Below are 14,769 nucleotides of genomic sequence, written 5' to 3' on the forward strand. Positions count from 1 at the left end.
TATTCAGCCATAAAAACAATGAAGTCTTAAAATTTGCAACGACGTGAATGGAGCTTGAGAGCATTATCTGATAAAATAAGTCAGACAGAGCAAGATAAATACCCTATGATCTCACTTAAACATGGAATATAAAAATACACAAGCTCACAGATAAACAGATTGGTGACTGTCCAAGGCAGAGGGGTTGGGGGGTGGAGAAAACGGGTGAGGGAGGGAGTCACAAAAGGTTTTACAACTTCACTGAGGTATAACTGATGTACAGTAAACCCACACATTTAAACAGAACGACTTGAAGAGTTTTGACATAAGTATACACCTGTGAAATCATCACTACAGTAAAAAAAAAAAAAAAAAAAAAAAAAACATATCCATCTCCCTCCAAAGTTCCTGGGGCCCCTTTGTCATTCTTTTCTCCCTTCATCCCCTTACCCTCATCTCCAGACAGCTAGTGATCTGCTTTATATCTTTCTAGATGTGTTCACATTTTCTAGCATTTTATGTAAATGAAATCATACAGTATGAACTCTTTTTTGACTGGTTTCATTCACTCAGCATTGTTACTTTGAGATTTATCCATGTTGTTATGTGATTCAAAAGTTCATTCCTTCATATTGCTGAGTAGTATTCTTTTGTGTAAATAACAACAATTTGTTTATCCAGTGACATTTGGGTTGATGGACATTGGGTTCTTTCTGGGTTTTGGCTATTACAAATAGAACACTCATACCCAATCTTTCTGTGGACGTGTTTTTATTATCTTGGGTACATACCTAGGAGTAGAGTGCCTGGGATGAATAGTAGGTGTATGTTAATTCGTAAGAAAACTGTCAAACTGGTTCTTGAAGTGGATGTAGCAGTTTGCATTCACTCCATAGCTGTGCCAACAATTAGTATGGCAGACTGAACCATTCCTGTGCATATACAGTGGTAAGTTATTAAAGTTTTAGTTTGCATTTCCCTAATAACTAATGATGATAGTCATATATATATATATATGAAATGTTTTCTTCCTGTCCGTGGCTTGTCTTTTTTTCTCAAGATTTTACTTAAATTCCAGTTATTTAACATCCATGTAGCTTGTCTTTTTTTAAATAGTATCTTTCAAAGAACAAAAGCTTTTAACTTGAATGAGCTGCAATTTAACTTTATATGTCATGCCTTCTGTGTCCTATTTAAGAAATTTTTGCCAGAACCAAGGTCTCTAAGATTGTCTTCTTTGCTTACTTGTAGGTATTTTATAGTTTTAGCATTTATGTTTAGATCTGTGACCTCTTTTGAGATATAAAACTTTATATATATGTTGTGAGATGAGGGTCAAAGTTCATTTTTCTGCATTTGAATACCCACTTTGTTGAAAAGAACATCATTTTCCAATTATATTGCCTGGGCACCTGTGTTAAACCTTACCAGTATTCATGTGTATCTATTTCTCAACTCTCTATTTTGTTCCATTCATCTATATGTCTATCTTTATGCTAATAACACAATGTCTTCAGTATAGTAGCCTTATAAAAATCTTAGAATCAAGTAGTAAAAGTTCTCCAAATTTTGTTTCCAAAATTGTTTTGGCTAATCTACTTCCTATGCATTTCCATATACATTTTCAAATCAACTTGTCAATTTCCTCAAAAATTCTGTTGTAACTTTTGATCGTAACTGAATTGAATGTAGAGATCAATTTGGAGACAATGGAATTCTTATCAACACGGAGACTTCTGATCCATGACCAACCTATATCTCATCAGGTATTTGAGTCTTCTTTAAGTTCTCTTAGCAGTGTTTTGCAGTTTTTAGTGGACAGGTCATACAGACTTTTTTCTTCAATTTACACTGAGGTATTTAATTTTTCTGTTGTTACTGTAAATGTATTTTTAAAAATTCAATTTCCTACTGTTTCTTGCTGGAATATGGCAAGATTCCACACCTTGACAAACTCACTTAGTAGTTCCAGTAAGTTTTTTGTAGATTGTTTAGGATTCTGTACCTAGTCAATAATGTCAACTGTGAATAAAGAATCTTTTAGAGCTTCCTTTTCAATTTCAGTGTCTCCCTCATCCTTCTTTCTTTCCTTATTGTACTGACTAGGATCTCCAGTCCAGTGTTGTGAATAAGTGGTGAGAACAGATATCTTATCCTTAGAGGGAAAGCATTTAGTCTTTCACCTTTAAGTATAATCTTAGCTGAAGGTTTTTTGTAGATGTCTTTTATCAGGTGGAGGAGGTTCTTTTCTATTCCTAGTTGAACAAGAGTTTTCAAAACAAATGGTTGTTGGATTTTTGTAGTATTTTTTCTGCATGTATTGAGATGGTTATATCCAACTTTCTTTGTAAGTCTGTTAGATGGTAAATTGCATTGCCTGATTTCCAAATGTTAAGCCATCCATGTACTCCTTGGATAAACACCATTTGTTCATGATGTAATTTACTATCTGTATATATGTTCCTAAGATATTGGTTATTTCCTTGTAATATTGTTTTTTATAAGCCTCAAGTGGTTTTTATATTGGGTAATACTTTATAGATATTGTTGGGACATAGTCCCCTCTATTTCTGGAAATATTATATAGAATTTGTATTGTCTTTCTTAAATGCTTACTAAAATTCACTAAGAAATTCATCTAGACCTAGGGTATTCTTTGTGGAATTTTTAATTTAATAATTTAATAGTTCAACTAAATATAATTGAATTTAAAAATTCAATTTCTTTAATAGACCTATTTATGTTATTTTTGTTCATTTTTGAATTTTGGTATATGCCTCACAGTGAATTTTTCTTCCACCTAATTTTTCAAATTTGTGGGCATTAAATGATTCATATCTATATTGTCTGTAGGGTCGGTAGTAATATCCTGCTTTTTATTTCTTTTCTGGATTGCATGTGTTCTCTTCTTAAATTTTTATTTAGAGGTTTATAAATTGTATTGTTCTTTTCAAAGGAAACAACTTTTGATTTTATTCATTTTCTCCAATGGTTTTCTATTTGCAATATTACTATTTTCTACTGTTATCATTTCCTTCCTTCTACTTGCTTTGGGTTTAATTTGCTCTTCTTTTACTGATTATTATGTTGGAAGGTTAGATTACTGATTTGAGATCTTTCTTTTTAAATACAAGTATTGAATACTATAAATTTATCTGTAAGTACTACTTTAGCTGCATCCTCAAATTTTTATGTTTTATTTACATTTTCATTAAATCAGAGGTATTTTCTTTTTTTTTTTTTTTTTAATTTTTTTTAGGTATTTATTTATTTATTTATGATAGTCACAGAGAGAGAGAGAGGCAGAGACACAGGCAGAGGGAGAAGCAGGCCCCATGCACCGGGAGCCCGACGTGGGATTCGATCCCGGGTCTCCAGGATCGTGCCCTGGGCCAAAGGCAGGCGCCAAACCGCTGCGCCATCCAGGGATCCCTAAATCAGAGGTATTTTCAAATTTCCCTTATGACTTCTTTAACTCATAGATTATATAGAGGTATTCTGTTTAAGATCCAAATATTTGGAGGTTTCCCAGAAATTTTTCTTTTATTAATTTTACTCTATTATTAATTACTTTTTAATTCCATTGTGATCAAAGAACTTTCTTTGTATGATTTTAACTCTTTCAAATTTGTGGATGTTTGTTTTATGACCCAGAATATAGATGGATACTTCTTTTTTTTTAATTTTTATTTATTTATGATAGTCACACAGAGAGAGAGAGAGAGAGAGAGAGAGAGAGAGAGAAAGAGGCAGAGACACAGGCAGAGGGAGAAGCAGGCTCCATGCACCGGGAGCCCGACGTGGGATTCGATCCCGGGTCTCCAGGATCGCGCCCTGGGCCAAAGGCACGCGCCAAACTGCTGCGCCACCCAGGGATCCCGGATATTTCACATATACTTGAAACGAATGTGTTTTCTATTGTTGAGGCCAGTGTTCTATTAATGCTAATTATATCACATTGATTGATAGTTGAGCTCAAGACTTCTCTATCTTTGCTAACTTACTGTCCACTAGTTCTATCAATTACTAGTAAAAGGGTTTTGAAATCTCTGATTATAATTTTGGTTTTATCTATCTGTCTTTTCAGTACAGTAGTACAGTTTTGTTTCATGTATTTTGAACCTCTGTTATTAGGTAAACACATATTTAGGATTGTTACGTTCTTATGTGCGGCTTTTTTATCCAGGCTGTCAACATCTGCTTTTATTTGGGGTACTTAGACTACTTACATTTAATATTATTATTGATATGATTGATTTTAGTTTTCATCATTCTATTTGCTTTCTATTTGTCCCCTCTCTTCTTTGTTTCCTTTCCTCTTTTTTCAGGTTTGGAAAAATGGATTGATGTTTTTTTGGATTGATGTTTTTTTTATGAGGCTATTTTATTTCCATAATTAAATTATTATATTTACACCTTTGTTCTTGTTATTACTGATTTCACAGTTCGTTAGGGTTTTTAACAATCACAGTCTACCTTTAAGCAATATTATACCAGTTTATAAGTAGAATAAGGACCTTCTAGCAGTATACTTCCATTTCACCTCTCCCAACCTTTATATTGTCATAACACATTTTACTTTTGTACTGTTCTAAGTTTATAAATGTCACAATATATTGTCAGCATTTCTGTTTTAAACAGCAAATTTACTTAAAAATTTTTTATTCAATTACTGAACTTTATTCAGTAATTGCAACATATGTATTGATATTATTTTGTTATTTTTGGAGCAATTTATTTGTAATGTAAAAAAAGCAATTGTATTTTACTTGAAGATTTTCAATATAAGTGAAAAGAAGTGCAATTGTGGAATGAAAAAATTTAGGTAGAATTGTATTGACAATATTAATATCAACTCCTTTAGAGTTTTAATATCTATCTTTTCAAAATTGTGAGAAAACTGTGTAACATAAAATTTATATCTGTTTTTATTTATTTATTTTTAATTAATTAATTTATTTATGATAGTCACAGAGAGAGAGAGAGAGGCAGAGGGAGAAGCAGGCTCCATGCACTGGGAGCCCGACATGGGATTCAATCCCGGGTCTCCAGGAACACGCCCTGGGCCAAAGGCAGGCGCTAAACCACTGCGCCACCCAGGGTTCCCTATCATATCTGTTTTTAAGTGTATAGTTCAGTAGTTATCCTCTAAAGAGATTTAAGGAGTAAGAATAGAAGTCCTTTATATTTATTTACATTATTACCACTTTTGGAATTCTTCATTCCTTGTATAGATCCAGATTTCTACCTAGAATCATTTTTCTCCTGCCAGAAAAATTTCTTGCAGTGCTGGTCTACTATGATGAGAGAAATCAGCTTTTATTTGTCTGAAGAGTTTTTCTTTCACTTTCATTTTTAAAAGATATTTTTTGTGTGTCTGTTGCTACTGATTAATTTTTCTTCTCATATGGCATCTATTTTCCTGTTTCTTTGCATGCCTGGTATTGACTGCTATATGGTAGACATTGTGAATTTTATATAATTTGGGATAGTGGAGTTTTTGTATTCATTTAAATATTTGGGGGATTTGTCCTGGGCATGCAGTGAAGTAAACTTGTGAACACAATCTGATTTTTTTGGCTTGCTTTTAACATTTGTTAGACAGGTCCAGAATGACTTTCAGTGTAATCCATGCAGGTTAGAGTATTGGGTGCTGAAAGAAGGGTTGAGAAGGGTACAAAGTGTATCTGGAGGGCAAAATAAAAGTTAACTGATATATGAGTAAATGCTTATTTTCATATCTGATATTCCAAAAGACTGCAATTTCCTTGAGATCAAAGACAACATGTCTTTCCCCATTTACAGCTGAGAGATTAACAGTGTCTCACAAAAGCAGGCATTTGTTAAATGTTTGCTTTCTATATATTTTTAAAAAGATAACTGTAACCTTACATTGTCTTTCGAAAATTAACATGTAATTATTTTAGTAGTGATAGCACTTTTTAAAAAGAACTTAAAATAGCATATATTAGTATGTCTAATCATTTCATCAACTTACATTTTTCTCATCCATTCTATTTTTCTAATTTTTCTTTTCTTTTCCATATCCTGCCTTCTCTTTAGTTTAGAGAAATGGAATTCAGTTTCTTTTTTGTCTTCCAACTCTACATTTTCAGTAGACATCCAAAACTATTGAGAAATGAAAAATGAACATACAAAGTGTTGAAATACTGATTGTGAGGTTATCTGGCTATAGACAAGAATTTCTGTGAGTTCAGTAGGAATATGCCAAAGCAGAAACAGAGAACTGAATACACCCCTCTAAGGTATTTCTTATTATGAGTAGTACATTGAGCTTTCAGAGACACATGTCACAGAAAGACTAACAAAGCACTAGTATTAGTAATTTTTTTATTAATAACTATTAGCTGAATGGATACATGAACATGTTCCAGTATTGTTTTTGTTTTTCATAAGAACAGACCTTACCTACTCTTAGTGTTCTTAACTTTTGAAGATTCTAATTCCCAAGGAGTATAGGAGCCCTCCAAGAACAGAGTCTCATTATTATGTCCCAAGATTTTGTGGTTTCCCTATGTGACATGCTATCCTAACTGGCTGCCTATTTATCTACTTCAAATTCATTCCCTCTCCTTCACCACATACACACTGAAGAACAAGGAAGAGAGTTTGCTATCCCCCACACTATGTATTTGTCCCTCTTAGAGCACATATTTACGGCACTGTAATGAAATATTCTTTTTACCTGACTCTCTCCAAAATTAAAAGGAAAAATACTTAAGGGGAGGGACTATTTTACATAACACTGTATCCCTAGCATCTGGTATGATACCTGACATATGTTTGGTATGCATAAGGTTTGTTGAATGAATGCATGCATTCACACCTTGATCATTTTCACTTTCATACTTAGTATACTTAATATACCACATTCTATAACCTGCATACCAGAGATTCAGGATCTAAATGAGGCTATGAGCCCATATAAGCAAACACCTAGAGCTACTGAACCTGATCATATTAACCTATAAAATGTAAGCTTACAAATATCCTTAGGTAGAGATTATCTCCACAAAAAAGACACCAAACACGGTGTCTATGGAAAATCACATATATGTTTTAAGAATTATGTATATTTAAAATCATTCCATTCAATTAATATGAGGATATGTTAAAGCTCCAAATATCATAACAATCCAAATGATTTCCCAGCAGTCTCTGATGTTCCAAGCTCTATAAGAGAAAATTTCATATTTTTCTCAAGAATTCCCACCTCTAGTCCAAGGATTAATATAGCATCAACAGCATTTAGAAGTAAATGTAAAGAAAAAAAGATATATTGCTGATCTGGAATTATTATTAGTAACCCCTGAGTAGTTAACATAATCAGTTTTTATCAGTTAAATTACCAAGATTTATTAATTTAAAATTAATTTTCAAGAAGACAAATGAGTTTCTAACTATAAAAGATTCAAAATTATTAATATTTCTCTTTTCTTACTGTATCAGAGACAGGCCTCCAGCCATTGTTCTCTACACGATGATACCAGCCACTATGATCCTCTTCCTGAAGATCATCGCTTTTAATATGAGATGTATATTTTGCTGGAAGTTTTGTATAATCTCTAGGGCTATTAGCACACAGATCTTCAATATGTCTATGAGTGAAAATTTTATAGTATATATCAGGTGGAAATTTAACCTGTATACAGAAAAGTTCAAAGGACCATTGTAATCTAATTATAAAACTGGTTTGTTTTAAAAATTTACATTTCTTTTTTTTAATAAATTTATTTTTTATTGGTGTTCAATTTACCAACATACAGAATAACACCCAGTGCTCATCCCGTCAAGTGCCCCCCTCAGTGCTCGTCACCCATTCACCCCTACCCCCCGAAAAATTTACATTTCTTAAACTTCACAGAAATGTGTTTTAAAACTACCAAATAAGAATTTATCCATACTTACACCACCTAATCTGAATCGTACACGAATACCAGCAGCAGCATCTAGAAGCTCTGCCTATAAAAAACATATATTACTTTTCAACATTCTGTATATATCAGTTCACTATTTCTCATTCTATCATGTTAAAATAGTCACTGAATATTGATTATTTATGAAAAAGGTCAAGTAAATAGACCTCAAAGAATTATTTTTAAATTAAAAAAAAATTTAAGATTGTTTTTAAAAAAAAGATTTTATTTATTTATTCATGAGAGACACACAGAGATAGAGGCAGAGACACAGGCAGAGGGAGAAGCAGGCTCCATGCAGGGAGCCTGACGTGGGACTTGATCCTGGGTCTCCAGGATCACACCCCAGGCCAAAGGTGGCACTAAACCACTGGGCCACTGGGGCTGCCCCAAATATTTTAAGATTTAATTTCTTATGGGAAATCAAAGTAAAACAGCTTTCATGATAACTGGAAAAATGATAACAAACTATGTTTACTTTATATGCAACATGTAAGTATAAAAGCCAACAGATTTGTTATTCATAAAACAGAAATTTTACAGAAGTCCTCAAATATATGATTTTATTAAATATTATCTTACAAGTAAATTCAGAGAAAAAATTATGATTGGCTAATCTGAGTTTAACACCAGATGACCTTACCTAACTAGCTTTTATTAAATCAAAATCCCATGTTTAAATTTTATAAGAATTGTATATTGGTCTTCTAAATTATTGTGCCCTGCACCAAATGGAAAGTAGTAAAAACAATTTTGGGTCATCAATCAGAACACAGTTCAATCTTATCTCCCAATAATATTAAGTTAAATGAAAAAATACATGTTATCTTAAATCATTCAGTCTGTAAAGCCTGAAAGATCACACAAAGTTTTGCATAAGTTTTTCGTGACTAAACAGTCTATTTACACATGCATACGTGTATAAGGTCACAGTTCAAACATGAAAAAAACATGTTTTATAACAGGGTCTCAAACATATTTTAAAAATTCATAAGATTTATACAGATAACACTTGAGCAACATGGGTTTGAAGACCACGGGTCAACTTATATGTGGATTTTTTGTAATACAGTACTGTAAAAATATTTTCTCCTCTTTATGATTTTCTTAACATGTTATTTTTTCTAGTTTACTTTATTGTAAGAATAGAGTAACACATATAACATACAAAATATGTGTTAATTAGCTATTTATGTTATTAGTAAGGCTTCTTGTTGACAGTAGCCTATTTGTAGTTGACTTTTTGGAGACTTACAAATTACACATGGATTTTTGACTGCATGAGGGGTCAGTGCCCCTATCCCAATGTTGTTCCGAGGTCAACTGTATATACATTTTAAACAAAATTTGTTATATATAAACTTTTATTTCCACTAAAGTAGGAAAATTTCAAGTGTACAGCTTCATGGATTTTTTTCTTTCCTCTTTTATTCAGTGAGGGTGAAGGGATGATCATGTAAATCCAATTAGAAATGGAGTGGAATTGAGCTTGGATTGCAGTTTTAGTAATCCTTATCTGTTCCATTTCTAGCTTTTCCCTATTTCTCAGCTGTGGTCCTGGCAAGTCTTTATCTCCTCAACTCTGAAAGCCTGTAGGAAATTCAGATGTTCCTTTGGGAAGATTTGAGTTTACTTCTTTATCCTCTACCATCTGCAAACTCAAATGGGGATTAGGGTTGGTTGGGTATTGGCAGTTCCTTTCAGCATGACTTAATAGTGTTATTTAAAGTGGATTTAGATTAGTTGTAAATATTCACTGCAAACTAGGAAAACCAAAAATAGTAAAAAAGAGGTACAAGTGATATGCTTAAAGGAAAGAAAATGTAATTATATAAAATGCTCAATTAAAACAGAAGACAAAAAATAGTGCAATACAAAAAAGAAGCAAAGAACAAAGGCAAGAAATAGAAAACATTAACAAATATGTTAGATATTACTATATTAAATATCAATGGTCTAAATATACAAAGTCAAAGGCAGAGACTACTAACATAGATTAAAAAAATAAGACCCAACTGTATGTTGTCTATAAAAAAAACATTTTATTTATTTTTTATTTTTTTATTTATTTATGACAGTCACAGAGAGAGAGAGAGAGAGAGAGGCAGAGACACAGGCAGAGGGAGAAGCAGGCTCCATGCACCGGGAGCCTGACGTGGGATTCGATCCCGGGTCTCCAGAATCGCGCCCTGGGCCAAAGGCAGGCGCCAAACCACTGTGCCACCCAGGGATCCCAAAACTAGACTCTTATATACTGAGAACCAACTGGTAGTTTCCAGAGGAGAAATGGGTGGGGGGAATGGGTGAAATAGATGAAGGGGATTAAGGAGAACAACTTCCAGTTTTAAAAATAAATAAGTCACAGAGACAAAAACTAGAATATAGAGAATATAGTCAATAATGACTGCAATGATAGAGTATGGTGACTACACTTATCTTGATGAGCACTGAGTAATTTATAGAATTGTTGAATCAATATGTTGTACATTTGAAAATAAATAAGTGTATATTAATTATACTCTAATAAAAAATTAATTAAGGAAGGAAGAAATCAATATTAGGAAGAAAATAAGGAGAAATTATTATAGATTTGAAGACATTAGAAAGATCATTAGAGAATATTATAATTTTTGTAGATAAACCTGGAAATCTAAGTGAAATGGACAACTTCCTAGAAAAATACAACGTATCAAACGTAGCACAAAAATAAATACAAGATATGAATAGACCTATAACTATAAACTGAATTTGTAATTTAGAATCTTTCCAAAAAGGGGCACCTGGATGGCTTAGTAGTTAAGTGTCTGACTAGTGATTTCTGCTCAGCTCATGATTTCAGGGTCCTGAGGTCAGGCCCTGCATTGGGCTCTGCACTCAGTGTGGACTCTGCTTGAGATTCTCTCTCCCTCTCCTTCTGTCCTCCTCTAACTCTCTAAAATAAATAAAATCTTAAAAAAAAGAATCTTTCCACCAAGTAAACTTCTGGCACAGAAGGTTTCACTGATAAATCCTTTCAAACATTTATGGAATAAATAACACACAACATGAGAAGGAACATTTCTCAACTTGTTATACTATGCCAGCTAAATGGGATACCAAAATCTGACAGACACGATATGAGAAAGCAAATTACATGGTCTGCCTGAATGTAGTGCAAAAATTTAAGCAAAGTATTGGCAAACTAAGTTTAGTGATATTTATTTTTTCTCAAATATTTTATTTATTTATTTGAGAGAGAAATGAGAGAGAGAGAGAGAGAGAGAGAACAGGAGGAATGAGGGGCAGAGGGAGAAGCAGACTCCCCACTGAGCATGGAGCCTGATGTGGGGCTTGATACCAGAACTGTGGGATCATGACTGAGCTGAATGAAGATGCTTAACCAACTGAGCCACCCAGGTGCCCCAGTTCATTGATATTATAAAAGCAGAAGACATTTCAACCAAAGTGTGTATATCTAGAAATGTTAAGTAGTTTAACATTCAAGGAAAATAACGATATCTCAATAAGATCAGAAAAGTGTCATAAAATTTAACATCCATGTTTTTTTGGATTGGGGGAAAACCTTGTTTTAGCTTTTCTAATAAAAGTTTTCTACACAAACATCTATAGCACACCTTAATGATTGATTATTGAGGTTTTTTCGCTTTGAAATCAGGAATGAGAGTGGTCATCACTTCTATTCACCAATTTACTGAAGGCTCTAGTTAATGCATAGGTGTAAGAAAAAGAAATAAAATGTATATTTGGAAAGGAAAACTATAAAACTCCTTATTTGATGATGGCATGCTTGTTCATGCAGAAAATCCAAAAGAATCGAAGATGGCAGAAGAGTAGGTGTCCTCAACTCATCTGTCCCCACAAACTTACGTAGATAACTTTCAAAATATCCTGAACACCTACAAATTCTATGTGAGATTTAAAGATAGAATACCTGGAAAGCTACAGAGAGAGCAGTTTTCTCTTCTAACAAGCTAGGAAGGTGAAAATAAAAAAAGAATAGAGTGGGGAGGAAAATTGTGACTAGCAGGGCTAAAGCAGAGTGGCAAAAGCCTCTGGGGCAGGAAAGCCCAGCCCTGGAGAAGCAGGGGCTTTAAAAATCCATGCTGGAGTTTTCCCTGATGGATAAGTGTTTGGCAGGGAAATCAGGCAGAATCACAGGAGAGACAGTGAAGCCTCAAGACTCCCAGAGTCACTATAAGAGGAGGGGCACCCGGGGAAAAGCTCACTGAAAACTGAGGTCTGATATCAGTAAAGCGCTGGAGCACCACAGCCCTCGGGGCATTTGGGAGCAGCCAGTTGGTCAGGTGGGCTAGTTCTGGAGCTTCCTTTACCCTAGTGGCTAGCAATGGATGGAAGTGGCTGTACTCTGTTCTCTTTGGGAGAGGTGTTCCCCAGGAGCACAGTTCAAGTGGCACAGGGCCCCAGATCCCAGGGCTCCCATGATGGACAAAGCTGGCAATCTTTCATTCCTCTCTGGGATAGGTGGAAGTGGGGAAGGCACAGGACAGTGAGAACTCTCCTACTGCTGGGCACCCCCCAAGCTATGCAGATCAGTGCACTGGCACCTGCCCCCTGGAGCATCTAGGCCAATGTGGACTGGGAGACTGCAGTTAGTTACTCATGGGGAGCTGACCCCAGAGCTGGAAATCTGGCTGCCACCATTGTTGTTTTTCCTCTTTGTTTCACCTTGTACCTGGGAGGGGCAGGGCTGCCAAAGAGAAAAAAGGCCTCACAGGACAAACAGCTCACACTGAGCCCAGCACCTGGCAGGGGGTGGGGCATCTCTGCCCAGGCACAGACACCTGAGAATCAGTTCAGCAGACCCCTCCCCTAAAAGAACTGCTGGAAGTACAAGTGAAAAGGAAATTTACTGAACAAGCTGCGCTGGAAAGCTCCAGGACTGAGGGAAAATATTGTACAGAACTAGAGGGTCCTTATTTTTCTTTTTCCATTACAACTCGTTTTTATATCAGTCTAAAAATTTCCAATATTTTTTCTCTTTTCCCACCTTAATTACAATATTTTACCAGCTCTTAATTTTTAAGTTTTTTCCTTTTTGACTTTCATTTTTCTACAATTACATGTCTTAGATTTTTCACTCTGGATTCCCTTCAATGTATTCAATTTAATTTTTGTAGATATATGAGACATGGGTATTCGTTTTTTTTTTTTCCCCTGCCTCGCTTTGTTTTATAATAGTGGAAGTTAGTAATTCTAAAACATGACCAACATATACCTAGAACCAAGTGGTATACTGTGCTGGTTCAATCTGTGAGATTATATTTTCTCTTCCTTCCCATTCTGCCCCCCTCTTTTATCTCATTTATGTTTTGGTGGTCAATGTTGGGGCTTTCTATAAGTATTGTTGGTTTATTTATTTGTTTTTTTAGTATTGTTGGTTTATATAAATTTGGATTGAGCATCTTCTAACATACAGGACAGAATACACTCAGAACCAAGAGGATCACCCTCTAGGACTTCTCAGGTATACTACATTCTCTTTCCACTACCACTTCCTCACCACCACCATCCCCCGCTCCACCTTTTTTCCCCCTTTTTCCTTCTTCTTTGTTTTTGGCTTTTTATTTTTACTACTTTGTCTTACATTTTGTTTCCCACTTTAGTTGTCCTATTGTTTTTTCCCCTGTTCTTTTCCTTTTGTTTTCTGGTCTCTGACCTCTTTGGAATCATCTAGGGTGTATTTTACTTAGCTCGTGGTTGATATTTTTGACTCAGCCCACTCAAACAGCCACTCTACACTGGACAAAATGACTAGAAGGAAATAAAGAACCAGAAACAATACTCTCTGCCACAGAGTTACAGAATTTGGATTTCAATATGATGTCAGAAATTCAATTCAGAAGTACAATTATAAAGCAACTAGTGGGTCTGGAAAAAAAAAGTAAAGGATTCTAGAGACTCTGTTACTGCAGAATTGAGATCTGATCAGGGAAAATAAAAATAGATTAAATGAGATGCAATCCAAACTGGAGGTTTTAACTGCTAGGGTTAATGAGGTGGAAGAGAGAGTGAGTGACACAGAAGACAAGTTGGTGATAAGGAAGAAAGCCAAGGAAAAAGAGAAAAACAATTAAGAGCCCACAAGTAAAAGCTTAAAGAAATAAATGATAGTTTGAGAAGGAAGAATATATGTCTACTTGGGATTCCAGAAGAGACTGAGAGAGAGAGAGAGGACCGCAAAGTATATTTGAACAAATCATAGCTGAGAACTTCCCAAATCTGTGGAAGGAAACAGGCACTCAGATCCAAGAGATAGAGAGGACCCCCCCCAAAATCAATAAAAACCATTAAATACCTTGACATTTAATAGTGAAACTCGCAAATTTCAAAGATGAAGAGAAAATTCTTAAAGCAGTGTGAGACAAAAGATCCTTAACTTCTATGGGGAGAAGTATCAGATTAATAGCAGACCTCTCCACAAAAACCTGGCAGGGAGAAAGGGCTAGCAGGATATATTCAGGGTGCTAAATGAGACAAATATACAGCCAAGAATACTTTATCCAGCATGGCTGTCATTCAGAATAGAAGGAGAGATAAAGGGCTTCCAGAATAGGCAGAAACTATGAAAGAATATGTGACCACCAAACCAGCTCTGCAAGAAATATTAAGGGGGACCCTGTAAAAGAAAGAGGAAGCCCAAAGAAATAATCCACAAAAACAGGGACAGAATAGGTAATACAATGACACCAAATTCATATCTTTCAATAGTTAATCTGAACGTGAATGGGCTAAATGATCCCATCAAAAGATGCAGTGTATCGGACTGGATAAAGAAGAAAGACCCATCTATATGCTGTCTACAAGAGATTCATTTTAGACATAAGGACACCTC

The 14,769-nt window shown here is 34.7% G+C and overlaps 1 protein-coding gene across 10 annotated transcripts in view; it reads right to left on the reverse strand.

Moving 5' to 3' along the window:
- C3H11orf65 (chromosome 3 C11orf65 homolog) overlaps window positions 1-14,769 on the reverse strand; it is a 60,214-nt gene that overhangs the window by 17,415 nt on the left and 28,030 nt on the right. For 9 of the 10 annotated variants that reach the window (XM_072821846.1, XM_072821851.1, XM_072821845.1 and 6 more), the window contains 3 exons: window positions 7,909-7,962; window positions 7,442-7,642; window positions 5,978-6,108 (listed from right to left, as the gene is read on the reverse strand). In XM_072821846.1, coding sequence (XP_072677947.1) covers window positions 5,978-6,108; window positions 7,442-7,642; window positions 7,909-7,962 — 386 coding nt within the window. The remainder of the gene's footprint in view (window positions 1-5,977; window positions 6,109-7,441; window positions 7,643-7,908; window positions 7,963-14,769) is intronic. The other variant, XM_072821854.1, reaches the window with a different exon arrangement.

This window comes from Canis lupus, chromosome 3 (genome assembly GCF_048164855.1).
Source record: "Canis lupus baileyi chromosome 3, mCanLup2.hap1, whole genome shotgun sequence".
NCBI classification, from domain to species: Eukaryota; Metazoa; Chordata; class Mammalia; order Carnivora; family Canidae; genus Canis; species Canis lupus.